Source organism: Phaethon aethereus, assembly GCF_964289735.1.
Source record: "Phaethon aethereus genome assembly, chromosome: Z".
In the NCBI taxonomy this organism is placed as follows: Eukaryota; Metazoa; Chordata; class Aves; order Phaethontiformes; family Phaethontidae; genus Phaethon; species Phaethon aethereus.
The window spans coordinates 45,172,648-45,197,114 of record NC_138577.1 but is presented as its reverse complement, the minus strand read 5'-3'; the positions used below and the strand labels follow the sequence as shown (position 1 = coordinate 45,197,114).

The window sequence follows — 24,467 nt, the reverse complement described above, 5'->3', positions numbered from 1 at the left end:
TAGCTGGAACAGAGATGGAGATGGGAATCGCAGGCATGTCAAATAGTCATGTGACTGAAAAAATGTCTAAAATGCCTTTCTTTTTGGGTCAACAGTTTGTACTTAGCATAACTTAACATGAATGAAAGCAGTCCATGTAGTTTGAGGAGAAGATTAGTCTTTGCTTTTGTCTCTTGTGTCTGTGTGTTGGCTTCAGTTTTTCAGATCAAGTCTGATTAAACAACACTTTAGCCTTAATTTCACACTAGTAGTGAATGTTATGCTGGAAGTAAAAACATTTGATCTTTGTTTGCAATATCTTTGTTGAAGGCATCTCATTGGAGTTTACCGCAGCTACTAAATGATTACTGCATAACCTTATAGGTAAATATTTGTTATTTTAATAGTTAAAAGGCAAGTTGCTATATATCTATCCATGCTGTCAGATGTAGACGTACCAAGCCTTACCTTCTTGGTCCTTACCTTACCTTATGGTGGTCTGGAAATGAGCAATCCATCAGATTATATTTAGTAAGTCTCCTATTACATGGAATCTGTATATTAAAAAAAAATCATTGTTACTTGCTCATGCATAAACAGCAAGCCTGCTTCTCCTAAACAATAAATTCAGTTGAATTAATTAGTTAAATAGATGGTGACTGACAAGTGAACTAAACTTTTGACAAGTTGAACAATGAAATGCCAAGCTTCTTAGAATGCATAAAGCTGTACATGTTTGCCTGGAGGACTTTGAGTTGAATTAAATGGAATGAAAGACTGTGTAGGTATCACATTTCTAAAGCATCTATCACCTCCAATTTGAGTTTTTAAGCATATATGAAGGAATCTTGACAGGAATTTTTGATTGACCCTTTTTTTTTTTGTCTTTACAGAGTAATTCTCTGTTGGTCCCAGACAGTCTGCGAAGCACAGATAAACGCAGGAATGGCCCCGAATATACCAATGACATCAAAAAGAGAAAGGTGGATGATAAGGATTCCAGCCACTATGTAAGCAAATCTGTGTCAAAGAAATGATTAATTTATTTGCACTTGCTGTGCTTGTATGAGGAGCGAAAGAGCTGTGAAGAGCAAGGCAATGTGTTTCCTATGGTTGATGTAGTACATGGATATATGTGCCAGAGAGACCATTATTCAAGTTGTGGGAAGGGTAGTGACTCAACAGTTTGGGCTATTGTCAAGTAATACTCCTCAATGGGGAATAATGAGCCAGGAGTAGCTGTTTGTGATTCACAAGTATTCTGGGACATTTCTCAGAGTTCAAGCAAGAGATCCTTTCTGGACTGCTCTAAAACTTGCAGGTTTGTTTGAAGTGGAGATTTTTATTGATCTGGAGGGTTTTAGTACATTTTTCTGATGCTATGTATTACCATGTTGAGTAATAATTATCATTGCAAATAGCATATGTTCTAAGGTTGTACCAATTTACTAAAGTTTGCTTGTCTGCTTTTGGTTGATGTGGGCAATTTCAGCAGAAAGCAAATTGAAATATAAAAAGTTCCCAGTTTGTGTTCTGCATTTTTGACTAGCTTCCTTGTTGCTTGGTTTTGAAGTTTACTTCAGTGCAACAGCGTGGTGTATGGTGTACGTGAACCTCAAAAGATTCACATAGGCTTTCAACTTCAAGTCTAAATGCTCAGCTAAATCGCAGGATGATACTTGAACAGGCTTTATAGACTAGACTGGTGTGCAAGCACTCAAAGGCAGAACTTAAATCTAACAGATGATAGTATTCTTTGGCATAGCAGTAATGTGGCAATTTGTCTGGTTTCTTTGAATCTAATGACTAACTAATCCTGGTTACCGAAACCCAAGAGAAAATCATGTCCCGCTTTATTTCCTCAGTATTTGGTAGGGTAATATCTTTCCACTTGGACCCAGAATATCTCTGAGCAGCTATTGGATATCCCTGGAGCTACTGACAGCAGATACCCCATCTGCTTTCCCCTTCTGCACATTGTGGTGGTGGTGTACTGTTACGTTTTTGCAAGCTGTATTTCCACCACTTTCTAATAATCTTGTTTCGATTACAGAAGGGTTCAGCAAACTTCCCCATCTTACTCCCTCAAATTTGAGGGTTTGGTTGTCTATGGGCATTTTTAATTTTAAATATTTGAAGATTAAGCATAAGAAAGGATATTATTGCACTGTAGAAGCAGTTTGTTTTAATCCATGTTTTAAATGTGTGGTCTGTTTGCTGTTTGCTTGAAATGGAATTTACAGATAAAGGCAGCATCAAAATAAATAGTTGAGCAAAACAAGGATATGTGAAAGTTCCAGATTTATTCTGATCTGGACGAAGATCTTTCTTTTTAAAGGTTCCCCAATTCTGCAAACACAGAACTACTGATTTCAAGCTCATTTTAGATGAGGCCCTTGTAGGGACAAAGAAGTACTGCTTTTGTCAGAAGGGAGATAAATGAGTTTTAGGAATTGTTGCTTTTGGAAATAAGATGCACAATGCAATTTGTTTTTCTTCTTTTTGATTTCTGACTAATGTTCCTGTTAGGGCCTGTATAGTTTCAAGCTATGTGTTTGTTAGTGAGGAGAATATTCTGATATTAATAGTACATATAGGAGAAGCCTTTGATAGTCCTAGTAAACTTCTATTTCTCAAGATGATGAAGTCAGTGGAGTGCACTTAATCATTGCTTGTCAGCTATTTTTGCCCTCCTTGGGGGTGGTATTTCTGGTCAACAAGTGTCCCACCTACTGCGCTCTAACCTATTCTTGACTTCTGGGTGCTTTATGCTTTTGAAGAGGTGGCAGATAACCGGGGCTGAAGCTTTCCTCTTCCTTCTCCTTTTGCATCCTTTGGTTGGACGGCTTTGAGTGGCAAATAGAGCCAACATTCTGTCTTCAGTGGCACTCTTGAATCTTGAATATGTTTGTGTTATTTCTTGGAGCAATATTCAGCTGCTAAAGCAGAAGGGAAGGCTTGAAACTACCTGTTGGAGTTTTGGGGGTTTGTTTGGGTTTTTTTAAACATTTATGGCCTGAACTGAGAGGAAGGAACTGCTGTTTTTACTTTCTGTCTGCCAGTGGTAAGTGTAATAGCCCAGACACTTTGGAAGCAAGAGATGGGGGACAGTTTGAGCAGTCTTGTATGGCTGATTTCTTTGCCTAGAAACTTTTTTAACTAAAAGGGTTATTACTGGAAATGTCAAACTTACCCAGAAAAATATTTTAAGTTTTGTCATTCACTTGATTTTTTTTTTTTGTTTGTTTCTGAGTCAAGACTCACCTTCTGGTTGAACCACGAAGGTGCTCTGCAGAAATCACTAGACCACTGTGTTGTTATAGAATGTGTCTACTGGGACTTCCCAGGCCATTTTGGAGATAGGGACCTGGAGGCACTCCAGTAACAGCTATTGTGAGGCACTAGAGCAGCTCAGGTGAACAGAGATACATGTGAATGAGTCAAAGTGCAGCCTGACAAGCCACAATAAGATATTTTCATTTAGGAATGTCAAAGTATTTTGGTTTTGTTAGACAGAAATGTTGAAATGCCTTGGCATTTCTGAAGTTTTTTCTTCACTGGAGTTTTCCATTTCAAGACTTTCCTTTCTGGAAAAGGAGAAAAATTGTCCTATCATTTTGGGGAAATTGATAGATCAAACAAGTGCCAAAAAACCTCCAGTTTTCTAAGATCTGTTGTTTTTTAGGTATGCACAAGCAGTAATTTCCGTCAGATTAACACATAAGATTAGCATGTGAATAGAATGAGTTTCTCTTTTAGGCGTAGTGATAACACTGTTTATGATGGTAATAAGGAGGGGTTTTGGACCATCTTGCACCGATGGTGAGACCACCACCTTTCAATTAGTTCTACCTTATTTGGGTTTTATTACTGAAGCAGAAATAAGGTGTTGTGTTCCTGTTTTCATTGTTTTCCCTATTGCTAAAAAGTTAATGAAAGGCTGTTTGCTTTTTGTTTAGGAAAAAAAAAAACACGAAAAAATGTCTAAGTAGATGCATAGTCTTTCTCTCTGGGCTATTAATGTACTAATTGAAATGAACACTATATTTATTTATTTTTAATAGGACAGTGATGGGGACAAGAGTGACGATAACTTGGTTGTAGATGTATCCAATGAGGTAACTTTTTTCATTTTTGTAGTCTTGACGTTTGCCCAAAGGTTAAAGGAAAAGTGCATTTAGATGTTAGAAGACAAAAGACTCTTCTGTGTGGATATGTTAAAATATTCACAGCTTTTCCTTTTTGTAGTACTGCAGTTACTATGTCTTCCTCTGAGCTTTATCTGGTTGCCCTCCTGGCTTTTCTTTCTGCTGCTTTGTCCAGGTCTGTTCCCTCTGCAGTTATGTTCTGACGCTTCACAGCTGCTCTGTAGTGGAGAGTGTTGTGGTGAGATGCAGGTGGAGGGCTAAGGTTTCCAAACCACTGTCTTCAAATGAAAAAGGCAGGCAGTTTTTAACCTTGAATTTAATAGTAGCAGTTCTATTAAAAATATTTTTGGTACCTTAAAAATTACTAGTTTTTTAACATCCTGTGTTAAAGACAGCATCTTCCAGAAATGCTTGTTTTTTTAGAATGAAGTCAGCTGAAGTCAGAATGAAGTCAGTCAGTTCACAAAATTTTCCAGAGGTTGTAGTTACTTTTTTTTCCAGGGAAGAGATTTGGCAATGTCTTCAACGTGAAGGGATGTGCCTTCAGTTTTCTTCATCTTTTATTTCATACAGCAAAGAGATTTAGAAAGCCTGAATATGCTCGTGAGGTTCTTCTGCTCTGTGAAACGCACAGGGAGAGAAGCTGATAGAATAGTGTCTTCAGCAGCTCCAAATGCCCAAATGATGTCAGCCAAGTAGAAAAATGGGTATCCAACTAGGGATTTTAGTAATCCTTTCAGAAGCCTTACTTACAATGAAACTGCTCAATAATCAATCAGTAGACTTAGTCCCCTTTTGTGAGGACTGCGTCCTCCCTGCTGCTATTCTCATGAGCTAGAGGAGCATGGAGAACCTGCAGGGCTCTGATGGCATTGTAGCTTGCTGGGCTGGCTATTTCAGGTTAAAGTTAATGGAGAGAGTGCCTCTGGAAGAGAGAAAGATAATCACCTGAGAGGGGATTTAAGTTTTTCTTGTAGATTTAAGTAGTGAGGCAATTGCAGATGGTATTTAGGAAGAAGTGACAGATATTATGGCATATAAAGCATGCGTCTCTATCTCTTCTTCTGAAGATAGAGATGAGCAAGGTTTGTACGGCCTAAAAGAGATTATTGAAATGTTTGTTGTCACTAGCAGTGCGTGGAGAATGTACATTGAAAAAAGTGTAAACTTAGTGAAGTTACTGTTGGTCTTTCTTGCTCTTATCACGAGTCGTGTGCACTTGCCTTAGTTTGTACTTAGGTATACTTAGATTGCAAGCTCTATGCTTGGAAACAGTTTATGATTACATGTAGTATAAAATAAAACCAGATTGTTTACTGTATGAACTTACTTATGTCTTTAAATTGAGGAAGGAATTTCCGCCTTTTTTCTATAGAGATTAAAAAATGTCTTGTTATTTGAACTTACTGCTTAAATTCTTCTAGTTTTTTTCCCCATAGACTTCTTAGTGTTGTTTGTGTACCACCCTATGACATGGTTCTGTGCTGTTCTTCCCTTCCTGTTGTTTCAGGATCCTTCTTCCCCAAGGGCAAGTCCCACTCATTCACCACGTGAAAATGGTATAGATAAAACCCGCCTGCTGAAGAAAGATGCCTCTAGCAGTCCAGCATCTACAGCCTCTTCAGGAAGTTCCACTTCTCTCAAATCCAAAGAAATGAGTCTGGTGGGTAGCAGTCTGTTGTCGAGATAAATCTTGTTCTTTCTTATAAAGTCTAACTCTCTATTCTCCTGCAACTACTTGTGGCAGAAAGTACATGGCTTTTTAAACATTTGAAGTTGAAATAGACTACTGTTTTTCCAGACCTTTATAGTATTAAACAGCTTTCCTGCTCTGTAATATTTTCTGCTTCATTTGGATTTCCTGTATTTCCTACATTTCTGTCAAATGAGTTACAAATTTATTAAAAAGTACAAAAGTCACTTAAACATTGTTTTTTTTACTTCTTGAGCAATATCTTATGGTTTAACATAGCCTGTATATAGTCATTAAGAATTTCTTGAGGCTTTTGTTAAACTCTTCTAAATAAGCTGCTACTTTTTGAAAACTCTTCCTGCAGTATCACTAATAATTTGGCCAGATTCTCTGTAGTTTTTGTGTCACAATTTTTTGTTACTATCAGCTGCAGTAGTATTTTGTTTTTGTACTTAGATTTGGTGTGTCCAATAATAATTGAGACAGTAATGATTTCAAGCTAAAATAATTTGGTGATGCATAGTGTATTGTCCTGAAAAAAAAATTAGCTCAAGCTTTGGGTTTTTTCATGCTAATGGAAGAAAGAAAAATAACTTTCTACGTTTCTTTTCTTATTTTAATTCCGGCAGCAATCAAAAAGGTCAACATTTCTCTCTCACAAGTTAATGTTGTCAGCATTGCATGGATTTATGAAAATTGGCTGAGGGACTAAGTAGTAGGTGCCCAGCATCCCAGCTGCTGTTGTGATAAATTGTATAATATGGCCTGGATTAAAAATAATACTCATTTAATTTGTTTAATGATACCAGCATGAAAAAGCCAGCACGCCTGTTCTGAAATCCAGCACACCAACTCCTCGAAGTGATGTGCCAACCCCAGGCACTAGTGCAACTCCAGGACTTCGTCCAGGCCTTGGCAAGCCTCCAGCAATGGACCCTCTGGTTAACCAAGCTGGTAATGCATTATCCCACGTGTTTTTTTTATGGTTCTAAAATTAATCTTTTTTCACGTAGGTAGTTCTGTGTGAATGTTAACTGAATACATTGCTTTGCTCTTGATATCAAGAGAGGGCTTGATGAGAAGCAGATGTTTGGATTATCAAGAGTTTTAATATCTTTCTATCTCTTATCCTTCTTTGTTTACTTTTGTCTTTATCTTTTTTGCAAGTAATCCAGAGACTGAATACAATATAAAAAGACTTCTCAGAAGTTTCTGGTACTTATTGTGAATGCAGTCTCTTTGCCAGCTCTTTGTCTGAGTCTACTAATATTTGCTGCCGTGTAAATCTTGACAAATGCAGGGGGAAGTTTACTTTTTGCTATTCAGACTAGTACAACAAAGTTGCTTCAGACAGGAGCTGTGTAAGCCATGTCTGTCAGCCTTACTGCTTAATTTGGCAAAGGAAAGATTAATATAAACAGGGAAATATTACAGAAATGGAAATAAGTAATGTTAGAAGAGATTGTTAGAAGTAATCAGCAAGTTCAGGCTTCAGTAGATCTTATTTACATTGAGTGAAAAGAGGTGGTGGTACTGATAAATTATGGCAATGTTTCTTGGCAGTGTGTGTATGTGAGAGGGGAAGGTTAGGTATTGCAGGGGAATAAAAGGTCTGTTTTCTTCCCTGTGTGAAGGAATATGTAAATAAAGGTACCTGATTGCATTATTCCATAGCTGCAGGTTTGCGGACACCGTTGGCAGTACCGGGACCGTACCCTGCTCCATTTGGAATGGTTCCTCATGCTGGCATGAATGGAGAGTTAACCAGTCCAGGGGCAGCCTATGCCAGTCTGCACAATATGTCACCCCAGATGAGTGCTGCTGCTGCTGCAGCTGCTGTGGTTGCCTATGGAAGATCTCCTATGGTAAGCCATACATTGCATGCAGTCTCAGTCGTGTGAGTTGTGGTTCACTGAGAAAAGCTACATGCTTCATTTAGCACTGTCGAATTCCCAAGTTATAACAGTGCCAGAGGCTTGACAGCTTCACTGTGTGTTTCACTTTGCTGCGTGGCTGGAGGAACAAATTTGCGCCTTGAAAACAAAGAATCTCGGTGTATTTGTGTATGTTTCTTTCTTTCTTCACCTTCATCAGTGCTTTGACTGATTAATAAATGCCAAAAAATTATTTTATGCTTTAAATGGAAAGGTAGTTTTGGTAGCTACAAAGTATTTCATTGATGCTGTGGACATCTGCTTTTCTCTCGATGAACCAGATTTGTGTTCCATACGGACATACCAAATTGATCTTGAAGCCTATAGAAGTCTTTTTATTTATGTCTCTGTGTTTTGTGGAAATTGACATGAGAACTTGGTCGGTACATATCTTGAAGCTCTAGGATAAGGTGTGTTAAGAATCGTTGCTGTTGTGGGTGTAGTAAGTAAATGGACCACAGCAATTATGGCTGCTGTTGAGCAGAATTCTTAACAGTAAACATGATTCTGCAAACATGAACTTGATGGAAGCTTTATGCATAGACAGACTTACCTACTTGTAAATTTGCAAGGTTGGACTTAGGTTTATCATCTTCTTATTATTGTAGATATAGCTACTTTTTTCAAACCGTTAAACAGGGATTTTAAGTGAAAGTGTAGAAATTCTAAATAGCATATGTGCTCCTTAAAGCAGTAAGAATTTTAACTTGGGTATTGTGTGCAGAAGAAAAACTAAGTCTGTTTGGCCCAGAATTTCTGTTTGGATTATTTGATGCCCATATTTATTCATATTTATACATACATAAAAGTTTAGTGGAATTGCAGGATGTAAAGAGAGCATGGTATATTTAAGCTGTAGATAAATTTGCCTGCAGTGTGGCTCTGTGAGAGATCTCTCGGCTGATGTGCCCACGCAGTGCAGTGTGAAGCCATGCCGAGATTCTCGCTAGGGCCTGGAGCCGCTTGCCAGCGCTGTGCTGTGCCTGCACGGGCACACGCTCGCTGTCACACCGCTGACGAGCACTGCGTGGCTGCGCGCCGACACGCCACGGACTCTAGTTCCAGGGCTAGCGCTGTGCTAACATGGGTGTTCGTGTTATGCTCGATGGTGTGAATGCGTGGTATACGTTCCTGGTTTTCTGTTTGCATACGAATACTTCTAGCAGAGCATGTCTACAGAAAATGTCATCCCCTGCCCCATGAAGGGGCGTGCACTTATTTCATACTGTGGGTAAAAGCCACGTTTTGGTTAAATGCATAATATTTTGGGGGTGAAGAAAAGGGGTTTGCCGAACGAGAAATTACAAGTGTGAGATTAATTCATTTTTCATTGTCAGGTTGGGTTTGATCCCCCTCCTCACATGAGAGTACCTGGAATCCCTCCAAATCTAGCAGGAATTCCTGGGGGAAAACCGTAAGTAACTTTTAACATTTTGGTAACATCTGCAATATCTAGAGAGGATAGGAATTCCAAAGGGGGTGGTGGTGTCTGGTTGTTCTCAAGAGATTGTTTTAGACTGCTTCTGGTAAGAAGTGCAGCATATAAATTCTCAAATGTTAGTTATCATATGCCAAAATGTGTGCACCAACAGATGTGCAACCTCTTTCCAAGGAAAAGCTGTTGAAGGTATACTTTAAAGTTTTTTTTATTTCCTCCTTTCTGGGGGAAGTTAAGGGGACTTACAGACTGGTAGACAGTGGTAAAATGTGTAAGATAAAAACATATTGAAACTAAGCTTAGTACTATTCTGACCATAAATGTGTAGCGCAAACTCGCAGACTCCTTTGTGTGGCACCTGTTTTGTCACGCATGAGAGTCTGTAATTGTTTACAGTGGGTATCTGAAGCAGTTACTTTAGCAACTGATGCACACCTTGTGTAATGGAGCAAGCTCTTTAAAACGTTGGTAGAAGTGTGCAGCTGGAGAGCAAAAGGATGATGAAGCAGCGGCACAGGAGGTGGTGCATGGATGTAGGATAACTTTCACAACAGATTCTTTTTATTTCAAATTTTTAATTATTGATTAAGAGGTGCTTGAATAAAAGACTTCTGTGATGCTGTGGCTTATTGATGGTGCAATAAAGTAAATACACCAAAGCAGCATACATCAAATTTTTCAGTAATTTGGCTTTGGTAGACTGTTGAGGCTGAGATTATTTGTGTGCAGTAGAATCATAAGCATGTATGACCTCTTAAGAAAATGTGATTATTAAAATAATTATAAAAATTTGTATTTCTGGGCAACTACTCTATGCAGGTACTGTTTGTAGACTGCAAATTTGACTGATCTGTTTTCTTGGAGATAGTGGGGCAGAGAGAATTGTAACAGGTTTTTTGGCACTCTGTTAGAACATATTCTTTGTTCCTTCAGTCTTGCCATTCAGTCCTTTCTTCTCTTTCAACAAAAGGTTGCAGTTAGAGTGGTTTCCCTCTATCTAGGTCCTTAAAGAGTTTTGAACTCCTGTTAATAGCCAGTGATATGTTGTAATGTCAGTCATGCAAACATCCTTAAGAGTACACCAGTTTACAGGCAAAAAAAAGGTGTGTGTTTTCATCTACTCTTCTTCATAACAGTAGGAAAGCAGCAGACTTAGATTAGGAAAGACATCCTGAATGTGTTTTCATTGTTATCAACCATGCTTCTAAGAACAGACTTATCTATCTGTTGGCAGTGTGAGCAACCTGTTAAATCTTGGATTTACTTAAAGAAAAGTTGGTGGTATGTTGACAAGATTATTGAAGTGTGGGTTCAGTGAGTTGGTGTTATGTATGGGATGGTCATGTATTAAGTACAGTAAGGATCAGGCTTTGTTCTCAAAACATTCTTTTATTAAGGGTCAGACTCATTCTTGCTGACTTTAGTAGAATTTGGCATACTTCTATAAAATATTTTTGGAGATCACATAATCCAGTGGCTGTAGGTTTTTACTTTTAAACAAGTATATTCGTAAACTTTCAGTGACCTATTCCCTTTGTAATGCCTGGCAATATTTTATATTATAAGCTATGAAAACCTATTTTTGTTCAGTCTGAAACTTTCTGTGGCTGAGTTCTAGTTGTTGCACTACTCAATGCACAAAAACAATGCATGGATGCTGCTATACTTTGTATCCTGGTATTTCATAACTAAATTAAGTCTGTGTGGTTTTTTTTTTAATCTCTTCCTTATTTAGTGTTTCCAGCACTTTATTCACACTGCTTTGTAGGTCATCTACTTTGCTACACAATTCCTACTCTACACTTGATTTGATGTGTTCTCGTTTTTTATTGTGTGTGTGTGTGTGTGTTTGTGATACTTGGGCTGCGTCAGTCATTTCCTCTAAAGTGACTTCTTTCCATATCATTACTGTAAGTGAGGCAAACCTAAATTTCCATAAACTGATCTATTTACTTTACATTGACAGCTTAAGAACTATCTCTTTAGTCTTGACTGGCTACAGGTAGCTAGATGCTGTCTGCTACCTGCAGCATCTTTGAGTATCTCTACCTGCATTAGGCAAGTCTCCTGTTTTTTCTGTACAAAGTACATGGGTTATATAATCATGCAACCTAGTGGACTACTGCTGGGTTATATTAAAAATCTGCCTCTTCCTAGACTGCAGTTAAGGTGCAACATTGAATTTGTTCTATGAGATGTGGAGTTTTAGTCTTAGTCTTGTTGCAAGTGGTACAGAGAATTTTCAAATTGAACTATTGAATCCCCAGCCATATGTGTATGCCCCACAGCTGCACATTTTTGTCAATGGCTATGCTGGGACTGCTTTTTTACACCACTCACTTCCAAGGTAAAATTAAGTTCCTTTCTTTCCAAAGGAATGACATTTCTGATAGCACCCAGTGTTCTTTAACCCCATGGTATTCTGGTAAGCTGTTAATGACTAGCTTGTTAGAAAAATTAGTAGCCTGTTAAGGACCCACTCTTACTTCTCTATTTACTTTTATCAAGGGACTGTTGTCTGAAAAGCTTGTCTTTTGCTTGCCTTACTTTAACTTGATTAAATATTAGTCTTTACTACCATCTTTTTATATTTCTAAATGTGAATCCTTCAGTTCTGTCTTTGCAGAGTCTAACCTTGTTAGCAGTGGTACAAATGTACCCGGGGAAATTGGGTAGCAATCTAGGAAGTCATAGAATCATAGAATGGTTTGGACTGGACTTTAAGGGTCCTTAAAGATCATCTAGTCCAGCCCCCCTGCCATGGGCAGGGGCACCTTCCATGAGACCAGGTTGCTCAAAGCTCCATCCAGCCTGACCTTGAACACTTCCAGGGATGGGGCATCCACAATTTCTCTGGGCAACCTGTTCCAGTGTTTCACTACCCTCGCTGTGAAAAATTTCTCCCTTATGTCTAACCTAAATTTACCCTGTTTCAGTTTAAAGCCATTACCCTTTGTCCTTGCCCTTGTAAAAAGTCCCTCTACAGCTTTCTTGTAGGCCCCTTTCAGGGAGTGGAAGGCTGCAGTAAGGTCTTCCCGGAGCCTTCTCTTTTCCAGGCTGAACAACCCCAACTCTCTCAGCCTGTCTTCACAGGAGAGCTGTTCTAGCCCTCTGATCATTTTGGTGGCCCTCGTCTGGACATGCTTGAACAAGTCCATGTTCTTCTTATGTTGGGGGCCCCGGAGCTGGACGCAGTACTCCAGGTAGGGTCTCACCAGAGTGGAGTAGAGGGGCAGAATACCCTCCCTCATCCTGCTGGTCATGCTGCTTTGGATGCAGCCCAGGATACAGTTGGCCTTCTTTTCCCTAGTTTTCCCTTTATCACCAATGTACTTATAGAAGCTTTTCTTGTTGCCCTTGACATCCCTGACCAGATTTAATTCTATCAGGGCTTTAGCTTTCCTAACCTGATCCCTGGGTGCTCAGACAATGTTTGTGTGTTCCTCCCACGCTACCAATCCTTGCTGCCACACTCTTTAGACTTCCTTTTTGTGTTTGAGTTTGTCCAGGAGCTCCTTTTACATCCATGCAGGCCTCCGGGCGTTTTTACCTGACTTCGTCTTTGTTGGGATGCATCGCTCCTGAGTTTGGAGGAGGTGATTCCTGAATATTAACCAGCTTTCTTGGGCCCCTCTTTCCTCCACAGCTTTATCCCATGGTACTCTACCAAGCAGACCCCTGAATAGGCCAAAGTCTGCTCTCCTGAAGCCCAGGATAGTGAGCTTACTGTGCGCCCTCATCGCTGCCCTAAGTATCTTAGAAGTTCCTAAGTAACTCCACCATTTCATGGTCACTGCAGCCAAGGCTGCCCTTGAGCTTCACAATCCCCACCAGCTCTTCATTGTTGGTGAGAACCAGGTCCAGCATAGCACCTCTCCTCGTTGGCTCCTCTATCACTTAGAGAAGGAAGTTTTCGGTGTATTCCACGAGGAACCACCTTATTTGCTTATGTCCTGTTGTGCTGTCCCTCCAACATATCGGGGTGGTTGCGTCCTCCGTGAGGGCTTGTGAATGTGAGACTGCTCCTATCTGCCTATAGAGGGCCTCATCCATTTGGTCTTACTGGTAGGGTGGCCTGTAGCAGACCCCCACTGTAATGTCACCTGTCCCTGCCCTCCCTTTAATCTTGATCCAGAAGCTCTCGGTCATCCTCATCCATCCGCAGGCAGAGCTCCTTGTATTCCAGCTGCTCATTGACATGAAGGTGACACCCTCTCCTCTTTCCCCCTGCCTGTTCTTCTTAAAAAGCCTTTAGCCCTCCGTTCCAATGCTCTAGTCATAAGAGCCATACCACCATGGCTCCATGATTCCAATAAGATCATAGAGCTGCAGGCGTGCACATGTGTGTAACTCCTCTTGTTTATTCCCCATGCTATGTGCATTTATGTAAAGGCATTTAAGTTGGACGCCCGATGAAACTGACTTACTAGCAGGAAGTGGTTGGAATTCCTTTGTGGTGTTTTTAAGGTGCTCACCTGCTGACCTGTGATCCTTCTTCCAGGCTCTGGGCATCTATTGCTGGCACTGACATCAAACGTGTAGGGGTGGGATGGATTGAGGTTCCCCTTCCCCAGCAACTTTAGTTTAAAGCCCTCTTCACCAGCTTGGCAAGCATGAGACCGAAAATGCTCTTCCCCTTCTCTGACAAATGGACCCCATCAGCCCCCAGTAGACCAGGTTTCTCAAAGTGAGTCCTATGGTCTGAGTAGCCAAACCCCTTGCTGTGGTACCAGACCTGTAATCATTTGTTGATTTGCTAGATTCAACTGCCCCTTTCAAACCCCAAGGAGGATTGATGAAAAAACTACCTGCACTCTGGATTCCCTTACCACCACTCCCAGGGCTCTGTAATCCTTTTTGAAACTCCTCAGGCTGCTCCTGGCTGTATCGTTGGTGCCCATGTGAAACGACAGCAGTGGATAATAGTTGGTGGATTGTACAAGGCTTGGTAGTCTCTTGGTGACATGCCCCCTTTGCACCTCTGGATAGAATTATTTGATGGCATGTATGAAGTTAAAGATGTTGTTATTTCTGTACAAATAACTTTATCCTTATTTCTTGGCGTTTTGTTCTTATACAATGAAACTTCATAATCAGATATCTGCTGTTTGTTGTGGTAACTACAACTAAAAATAAGCTGTGGAGTACAAAGGAGAGCTGAAAGTGAAATGCACTCATCAGTAGAAAGAACTGTCTGCTTTTGTGATTTGCAGTTGGGGTATTTTTGTGCTAGTTAAGGAATTCTGTTTGAATGGGAAGGATAGAGTGGAAGCGTTTTTTAAAGGCATGGTACTTTAAGTAGGTAGGAATTGCATGCATTATATCAATCTGAATAATTAGAGTAGCTGGCAGGTAGTTTAATTGATTTCCCATATTCTTGAGCAGTGAATTAATTATTCTGAACTCTCCTCAGCATGTCAGATGATACTTATTATATACTTATTTGACACTTATTTGGAAATTGGAGGGCCATAATTACCAGATTTAAGGTGAGAAACTGGGTTGTACTAGTATCACCTACTATGTTGTAATGTATAGAAACTCTGCAGGTTTTCAGTGCTGCTTTGACACAGATGGGGAGAAGTCTTTGGATGCAATAGACCAGAAGAGTAATTTTGTTATTTGGAAAGAATATAATCATAAGTGACAGTATACTGTTTCTCAGAACTGTTTTTCCTAAATAAAAGGCATGCGAGTTTGTCTTGTAACTGTTCTGTTCATAATACACAATTAATTACAAGTATATATTTACTATTAGTTGATATGTACTTAGCTTGTTTTATGTTAAATTGTAATTGCATTCTATAAGAACTTTTTCTTTGTTCGCTGTGATTGTTAGCCCAACGTGAGAAAGGACTATCTTCATGCTGACAGTCATTTGACCAAAGATGGATAATCATGGAACCCAGTTTTTTCATAGAGACAGAATGCTGTGACTGAGACAGAAATCCATGATTATCATGAAGCTGAACAGCATTTTCTGACATACACTGTCAGTTCTAAAAGATCATCATAGAAGGACAAAAATGCACATTACATTTTTGCAGTGTTACAGAATTCAAATGCCAACAGCAATTTGTTGAGAAGAAAGATGGGTGGGCATGGGGTCCCTGTCAAGAAATACCATGAGCTTTAGAGAACTCAAGAACTTACCAAATTTTACTAAATATTGGCTCTTAAGGTTGGACAACCAAAATGCTTGGCAGTTTTTGAGACAGGCCTGTCAATATATCTAGTTCATTAAAAATTGAGTCATTTCTTAATTGTTTGTAGCACTGGAAGTACAGTTCTCCCCAGAAGTAGCAGAGTAGGCCCTCTATCATGGTGACCTGATGGAGAGGTAGCCAAGGACAACAGCAGTTAACCAGCAAACAGTTGCTCGCACTGCTGTCTCCAGTAATGTGTTCTGGAGACAGAAGCTTTCATTGTCTAGGGAGTGTCAGTCTTGCAAACGATGCAAGTTTTTTCGAAGTAAAATGTATGTGTAACGAAAAGTCGTATCATAATACCTAGTAGATACAAGTTACTAGACCACACAAATACGCTGACAGTGGAGATGTTAGCATGACATGCCACACATCTTCGAGCGAACAGGAACATTTACTTCTTTGTGTGCTTGTCTTGGCAGGAGCAAATGGATTTGGCAATGTGTAGCCATTTCTTTACACAGCGGATTGCTGATAACTTGCACTGTAGAAAAAGCTGTTTTGGCTTGTAAGAAACTATCAGTGGTCTGTTTGTTAGGCCCTGAAACTCAGTCATCCTGAGTCCTGACCAACCAGTCTTGGAAGCAAATGCCTGTTTATGATGATAAAAGAGAGAGACTACTCTTATGATCTGTTTAACCGCACTTTAAACATGGGCATACTGGTAAAATTCTACATGATTTAAAGTACACTGGGTAAGTCTTTTGGCATTTCAGAGCAGAAGAGTCATTGTAATTCTACAGTACACATGAAGCACTTGAAAAATGTTCCTATTGTCTTCCACCCTATCTCAGCAAGAACTGAGAAGCTGAGTGTATGCACAGAAGCATTTCAAAACACCCCTTAGGTATTTTGAATTGAACAGAAGATGTAAGCTGTAACCTTCCATTAAAAAAAAAAAAATGTACAAGTGGATTATTCATCTTAAACATGCTGGAAAAATTGCTTAATGCTTGCTTAATTGTTTTTCTTCTGTCCATGATAAAAGCAAGGGCAGGCTGAGACTTCAAAGTTGTGCAGTTCTGTGTATTCTTATTCCTAACAAAAGTTCTGCAGCTGACTTTGATCTGGAGCCGAGGATGGGGCCCAGCTTTTCAGCCTCTTGAGTGGTATGACTCTTTAGTTGGATTCTGTACCTGAACCTGAGCAGTTGTTCAGCTTCGAGCAGTCTTGTTGCCACTCCTCTTCTGCTTCCTCTCCCATCCTGTGTCTCATCTATTCAGTGAATAACTACTTTGGGACGGTCCTGTCTCTACTCCTCTTCACAGAAATGATACAGATTTCTAGTTAAACCTTTATCAATACTGTAATTCTTCATACAAAAAAGAGAAAGGGTCCCACTGGTAGAAATACGTTAGATATGCTGTGTATCTTGTACATATGTAAGGGAGTGAACTTTGCACTTGCTTGTCTTGCATTTCCCATTCCTGACATTTCCCTGACAAAAAAGATTTGTCATCTTTTGCAGTCACTCATCCACCATTTCTGTGTAGTCTCTGAGCAGGCTTTCAAGTCATATGTCCAACCATGAAGCATGAATGAGGTACAATAATTGCATGTATATGCACTGTTAGTTTCTTCTTTGTTTAATAGCAGTTACTGTTAACCAGTTTTTAACCCTTCCCTTCTGAGAAAACTGTGATATTGCATGGCGTGGCTGTTTCCACTGTTACCTTCTGTATGAAAGAACGATAGGGTTCTTTCACGTTGCCACTGCTCACTCTTTTTTAAAGGAATATCTTCTGCTTCTAGGCATATTCATTTGCTTTGTGATGTCTGTTAAGGATCCAGGCATCTTGCTTGTTCCTTCCCTTTAAACTCTGCAATACTTGGAAACATGCAGTAAAATACTTAGAAAATACTAGCTCAGAACAGAAGATTAAATTGAATTATCTATTGTTGGGTCCTTGGGATAGGGATGCAATGCTAATACTTGAGCTACGGTGACTGAAGATTTATGAAGAAGAAGGTACATTTGGAAAAGAAAGGGAAATTCTGAACACAAGAATATATTAGAAAAACAAAGGTATCACTAGGGAGACAATAGCTCATTAGTAAAAAAAAAAGATACTAATATCTCACAATTTTTTAATCTACTTTGGCCTCTTGAAGAATGCTATTGATCTAACAGCAGCATCAAAAATGTGAGCTATGGATGTGCTTAAAACAGAGCAAACAAAAAAGGAGCTCACCACTGTAACAAAAAGAAGCCTTTTGCAGGAGTTTTTCACTATCATTTAAAACAAACAAAGAAAGAAAACTCCCTGTACCTGAAATCTTTATTAGGTTCTATTGTGACCTGATCCTTGAGTAGATAGGACTCTAAACATTACAGCTAACATGAAGAAACAATTTTGTGAGTTTTCCCCAAGGAGGTATGTTTTTATTCAGTGCTGGGATGCACTTCCTCAGTCCTCAGTTTCCATGTCTTGAAATCATGCACTGCATACATATAGAAGATGTTACAGAAGTGCCAAGACTACTTGGGAAACTGAGCCTTTCAGATTTTCCTAAATACTTATACAAGAAAACATAATTATGAGAAGATGGTATCAGCTTTCTGATGAAAGGTGTGTGCAACCACTCTGCATGTTTCTATTTTCTGTTGAAAGCACTAGTTACTGGGTGGAAAGAGAGGCATTGTGAGCACAGCTAGTGCTGATGTTAAGGTGAGGTGCATAAATGGAGCAGAAGTTGAACTTTGGCTAGTGCTACTGCAAGGCAAGAGGTACAAGACTCATGGAAGAATTGCTGCTGCGGGACTTGTGGTGCTGAGACTTGGAACTACTGGCTGGAAATGAGGGGCTGAAAGCTCTTTTGATTATCCAGGTGGCTGAGGGATAGCAGCCATGACCTTGTCTATAGAGTTAAGGGTAGAATTTAATGTACTTCCCCAACCTTGTCCATAGAGTTAAGGGTAGCATTTAATGTACTTCCCCACTGCACAAATACTTTAGGTGAGGCAAGCTGAAAATATCTACTGTGAATCCTTGTCTTCCTCTGAGGTTTCATGTGCCCATATTACTTGGCACTGCAGCTCTGATTTTCATCAGAAAAAGATTTGCAAAGAAATCAAATAAAAGAATACTGTCTGTTTCTTGTGTTATAGTACTGTAACTAGCTGATATTTTTTTTATATTATTATTTTTTCTTCTTTCCCTTCCCCAAAGAGCCTACTCCTTTCACGTTACTGCAGATGGTCAGATGCAGCCGGTTCCTTTCCCTCCTGATGCCCTCATCGGTCCAGGCATCCCTCGCCATGCCCGTCAGATCAACACTCTGAACCACGGGGAAGTTGTGTGTGCAGTCACCATCAGCAACCCCACGAGACACGTCTACACGGGTGGGAAGGGATGCGTCAAAGTCTGGGACATCAGCCAGCCTGGCAACAAGAGCCCTGTCTCTCAGCTGGACTGCCTGGTAAGTGAACAGGAATTTGTATACAAGGGTAGGTTCTCCTTGGAGATTCAATAAGGAAATAGCTGTCCTTGTCTGGATTTTGTTCATATTATAAGGAAATAGAAGGCAGTTCTGTTTCCTGCTTTACATATTTAGCTGTTTTTTTCTAACATGTAATGGATGGAGTTAGAGTGGTGTTTTTTTTAGGGATAAATATAATCACTGAGAGTCAAATAACAGATTAGATATGCTTTCTGAGTAGGGAGTGTACCTGATTTTTTTCCTCTTTTTCTTTTTTTTCCTTCTTGTCATGCTGATGATTTTTGTGCATGAGTTTGAAAGGAATGTAGCCTAGCTTATGCAGGGCTTCAAAGAACCATCCTAGGCATTTCACTCACACCAGGAGTGACAACCTTTTTTTAAGAGGGTAGCAACTACGTAATGCAATAATGTGGCAAGGTACCAAGGTCATTTTAAGTCTCACAATGCTTTTGTTGGTGATCCACAAGTTATACATTTTGGTTGGTTATTTTCACATCTGCAGGATACAAAAGCCACTGGGTGCAGTAGTATAGGTAGCTCAAAAAAGTTAACGGCTCAATAAAAGATGTTTCTCATATTAGAAGCAGCATCGCTTCTTGTGTAATGTTAACTGGGAAGACTTAATGCCGTAAAGCACAGTAATATATATTCTGGATGAAAATAATTCTAGCTTCAGTGCTGACCCAATTAAATGTGGTGGTTTTTTGTTTTGGTTTCGTTTGGGGTTTTTTTGCCTTTACCCTTTATTTAGTGTTACCCTTATGTTAGTTGTCTAGTAGTAAAAGTATGGTTGAATATGTATTCAGTTCTGTGCAGGTATGTGTCTAGATGCAGAGTCCTAGCTGCCTTGATTTTAGTTACAGAGGAGTAATGGCTGACTAATTAAGCCAGTATTTCCACTGCACTACTTGCTGCTTCTTTGCTGTGAATAAAAAAACAGTAGTAAGAATGCTGTTGACTACTTCTTGCAGTGCTTTTTTGTATGTTTTGAGGGACAGATCTTAACCCTTCATTTCCTAAAAAACTGTTACCATGTTAATTTGGCAGCTGTTGTGGAGAAATGGATGTCCAATGCACTGAAAGAGTCAAACTTTTGTAATAAGTGAAGTTTGAAATGTTTTCCACCCCTAAATCCCCTGTAGTACCTCTCAATCAGCAATAGCGTCTCAAATGCAAAACTAATATTATAAGTACAATAAGAATCATGTTGAATTACAAAGGACCAGAATAAATCTGGGACCAGTATGGGAATACTTAATATTTTGATTTTAAAATGCTGAATGCAAAGTTGTATTTGAAAAAAAAAAAAACAACTTCAAAACCTGAAAGGCATGAGACTTGAACTGCATTTTCAGGCAGGGTTGCCTAAATGCCAAATGAAAGGTCATTTGCTTTAGTATTTCTATTGTTGGTGACCTTAGCTGATGGAGTGCACTTGCAGAAATGCAAGCTTACTCTTTGGCTCTGTTTTTGTGTAATGAGATGCAAGACTTGACATTCGTCAGGTTTAAAACAGGGTAGACTGTGGCAACAGGAGTCTGCAGTTTAATTTCTGCAGCTGCAGGCTCTGATTAGTGATGAGAAGTAGCTGTTTGAAACCTTTTAGGATCTGCTGGTTCCTCTTCAGTACTTTGGCAATGGAAAAAATAGTGTACTGTTTAAAACTTGGATGCAGTCAGAATCATATTAGTGGTCATTATTGGCAGGCATATATTAACATAACTGAGGTGATTTATGTTGTACAGAACAGAGATAACTACATCCGCTCTTGTAAATTGCTGCCTGATGGATGCACCCTAATAGTTGGCGGGGAAGCCAGCACACTATCCATATGGGACCTGGCAGCACCAACTCCTCGTATAAAAGCAGAGCTGACATCCTCCGCCCCTGCCTGCTACGCTCTTGCTATTAGTCCTGATTCCAAGGTGTGCTTTTCCTGCTGCAGTGATGGGAACATCGCAGTGTGGGATCTGCACAATCAGACGTTGGTCAGGTGAGTCATTACTTGTTTACAGAAAACGTTAATAGAAGTTACTCTTTGGACAGCTACATAAATATTTATCTCCCTGAATAAATGGTTCATTACAGCAAAGTAAATAGTGTTTCTTATCCAAAGAATGCAGTTTGCACCCGAGTTGGGCAGAAACTAGTTTTGGTAGCTTCAACCTAATCCTGGAAGTTGTGTTTTCAGGGCCTGAAGGGTTGGTCCATCATCTACTACAGAAGTAATTGGCAAAGTTCCTGTTGTTTTCGGTTAGTTGGGATTTTTCTGCAGGTTTCTACAAGCAACATTTCTGCTGGTTTGTTATTGATGTAGACTGAATATGCCTCTTTAAGTTTTGTTCTTTTCTTTTGTTCTTAAGCCTTGTTAAGTAATAAAGAGAATTTTCAGTTCTTATTTAGTGATGATAAGTGATAAAATTAATCTTACAAAAGCGCTTGAAAGTGTGGATCCCCTCAGTCCTTTAGGAAAGCATAAAGGACTGATGTTGGTCATTCGTGAGAGAAAGTTTTTTTGGGGGAATTTCATCCTAAAACTTTTAGGATGTGTTGCAGAGTATAATAAATGGATTGCTATGTAAATTACTTTTTGAAAACTTTTGTTAGACCTTTGATTAATGAATATATTAGTAGAAGATCAAAGTGCCTTGCAGGTCAATGTTCAGCAGTAGTGCTATGATGCAGAAAGAAAGATAGGGCCATGGGTGAAATGGCTCTTAGCTGCTAGCTGTGTGGTTTACTAGAAGATAAATTTTGGCTTATGCTTAGCAAAGTGGTGGTGACTTTACAATATTATGAGAAGAGAGCCTGAACTGGGAAGGGCTGTGATATTTTAAAAGTTCCAAACACAAATGTTGAAGAATCTGCTTAGTCTGCTGTGTTTCAATTAAATTTCCTGTGTATCAATAAGAAGCCTAAAGTTGTGTGCAGAGAGTCATATTAATGTGCATATAAATTTTACTTTCTGCTGAACTTTTAGGTCAACAAAGAAGATTTTAGTTATATAAAAACTTCAGTTTGCCCTATGCATGCTTAGCCTCTGTAAAGGTGCACTTGCTCCATCTGTGACTGTCTTTGGCTTTTGAATGTTTGCTGTAGGTGTTCCCAGCACTTGCTGGCTGATCTTGCTAATTGATAACACGTGGAATTTTAAGACCAGAGCTACAAAACAAAATGTGCTGCGTGACCTTTCTGTGGCAGCTCTTAGTGATTCATACCCTTCATTCCCAAGCTAGTTGTCTTCCCCCCTCCACCCGCCCTCCACCTTTCACATCGAGGCACGGGAGTTTCCTAAAGCTAATTGCTGATGAAAAATGCAGGAGCCTCAGAAAGCTTTTGCCAAAGGATTAAGGAAAACTTGAGACGACCTTCTGGTTGATGAAAGCTGAGAATTACTAACGAGAAGATTTTAAAACAAACTGCACCATGTAGATTTTTGTGATCGCCTGCCACAGAGAACGCAACTTTGCTGACTCAGCAATGCCTGTGTTTAACTATCTGGATTTCTATCTGGATCCCTTCCTATTAATATCTCTGCTTATTATTTATCACCTTGACTTGCAGCCAAAGAAAAATACAGAAGCTCTTTTCTGAAACTGGAGTTTTGTTCCCTCAGCACTTGTTTTAATCTGAGTTGACCTTAGTGCTTTTAACTATAGTTACTGTACTTTCATGTTCTCACCAGCTTTTTTTTTTTCCTTTTCAAAACCTTATAGGAAATATTTGAGTTTGTTCAGCTAGCCATGATGCAATTCATTTCTCCAGCACCTGGAAAATGTTTTTGTAATACTGTTGTATTTCATGCTCAGTAAGAGGGAGGGGAGGATTTTTGCCCATCAGTAGACACAGAAGAGATGACACACACATACAGAGTCCAAAACTAACACCACAATGGTGTTTACCTTGAGCTCTGGCAGGAAATCATTATTCAATCTGGTTTGTTTTATCAGGCAATTCCAGGGCCACACAGATGGAGCCAGCTGTATTGACATTTCTAATGATGGTACCAAGCTCTGGACAGGAGGTTTGGATAACACTGTCAGATCCTGGGACTTGAGGGAGGGGAGACAGCTACAACAGCATGACTTCACATCACAGGTAACTGGACTTTCCTGTAGTTTGGAGGGGGTATATGTGGGCATGGGGTGGAAACATTTAGGATGAAAGCTGAGATTAAGTCCAGTGCAACTGGCACATTGTTCCCTCTCTTCCTTTTGGCTGCTCACAACACAGTATTTTGGACTTTTCATATGTTTAGCTTCCAGAACAAAATGGTAGCCTGACACTACTCTGTTTTCTATTTTTCTAAGTTAATAGGTAAGAACAGAGTTTATTTAGTCACTTGAATTTTGAAGAGCAGTCTTACTATTGAACTATGTGAATTTTATTTGGCCCTTCTCTCTCTCTCCCCCTTGCCCAATTAATTTAGCCACTGTAGAGAAAAATAAAAAGTGTAAATGTGGTTTAATTTTCAGATATTTTCTCTTGGTTATTGTCCTACTGGTGAATGGCTAGCTGTGGGAATGGAGAGCAGCAACGTAGAAGTGCTACATGTAAATAAACCAGACAAATATCAACTGCACCTTCATGAGAGTTGTGTATTGTCACTCAAATTTGCTTACTGTGGTAAGTTGCCCTGAAGACAGAACTGGAGGTCAGGGCTCTAATTCATGCTTTGCTGATTAGTTACTACATAGTCATAGCTCATTTGATAATCAAAACTTATTTAGAATCTCAGTTATGAATAAATATCTCTGCTTTATGAATTCTACTATACTTATCTACAAACAAACATCTGTTTGTCTAAAGGCTGCTTTTAGGGTTGACTTGTGTGTAAAAAGCTGTTTCTACTTGAAGGGTCTAGGGATTTCCTCATATGTAACACACTGCAAAAGCATGAGTGTCCATATTGATTGTAAGCAAAAGTACTATGTTGATGAGTGATGAAAGCTTTTATAACGGCAGTTAGTTAACAGATTTCTTAGATGTGAGTTGAAAACCCAAAATTTGTCAGAGGTCTGTTTCATATGTTTTCATAGTCCTTCTGTTTTATATTCTAGGAAAATGGTTTGTGAGTACTGGGAAAGATAACCTTCTTAATGCATGGAGAACTCCTTATGGAGCCAGTATCTTCCAGGTGAGGATGATGATGCTTTTAAAGAAAAAACTAGAACACCCAGAGTCCCAAGAGTGGACTTGGATTTCTTCACCTATGTGATCTACCCAGAATGGGATACTGAGATAAGGGTAACAAGATTTTTATAAAATTATGTAATATATTTCTATTTTTCTTCTAGTCCAAAGAATCTTCGTCAGTGCTTAGCTGTGACATCTCTGTGGATGATAAGTACATAGTCACTGGCTCTGGAGACAAAAAGGCTACAGTCTATGAAGTTATCTACTGAAAAATATGATGGGGATGTAACTTTTAGAAGTTGAACTGGGCCAAAATTGTTCTTAATTGTACAAGTAGAAAGGTTTTACCTTTTAAAAAGGAACAAAAGTATTGAGGTTCCAGACCTTGCCATGAAACTACTCCAATTTTTCAAAATAGAAGGCAACATCCAGCAACTAAATATTGGCTACGTGGACCAAATGGAACACAGAGGCAAGATGGACAGATGTAGC

At 39.4% G+C, this 24,467-nt stretch overlaps 1 protein-coding gene across 3 annotated transcripts in view; it reads left to right on the top strand.

Moving 5' to 3' along the window:
* LOC309415664 (transducin-like enhancer protein 1) overlaps positions 1 to 24,244 on the top strand; it is a gene marked incomplete at both ends in the record, with an annotated part of 72,797 nt that extends 48,553 nt beyond the window's left edge. For 2 of the 3 annotated variants that reach the window (XM_082013263.1, XM_082013262.1), the window contains 12 exons: positions 873 to 989; positions 4,044 to 4,097; positions 5,638 to 5,790; positions 6,630 to 6,774; positions 7,495 to 7,685; positions 9,092 to 9,168; positions 18,569 to 18,818; positions 20,585 to 20,832; positions 22,790 to 22,937; positions 23,315 to 23,465; positions 23,900 to 23,976; positions 24,137 to 24,244. In XM_082013263.1, coding sequence (XP_081869389.1) covers positions 873 to 989; positions 4,044 to 4,097; positions 5,638 to 5,790; positions 6,630 to 6,774; positions 7,495 to 7,685; positions 9,092 to 9,168; positions 18,569 to 18,818; positions 20,585 to 20,832; positions 22,790 to 22,937; positions 23,315 to 23,465; positions 23,900 to 23,976; positions 24,137 to 24,244 — 1,719 coding nt within the window. The remainder of the gene's footprint in view (positions 1 to 872; positions 990 to 4,043; positions 4,098 to 5,637; positions 5,791 to 6,629; positions 6,775 to 7,494; positions 7,686 to 9,091; positions 9,169 to 18,568; positions 18,819 to 20,584; positions 20,833 to 22,789; positions 22,938 to 23,314; positions 23,466 to 23,899; positions 23,977 to 24,136) is intronic. The other variant, XM_082013264.1, reaches the window with a different exon arrangement.
* Positions 24,245 to 24,467: the final 223 nt, after the last annotated feature.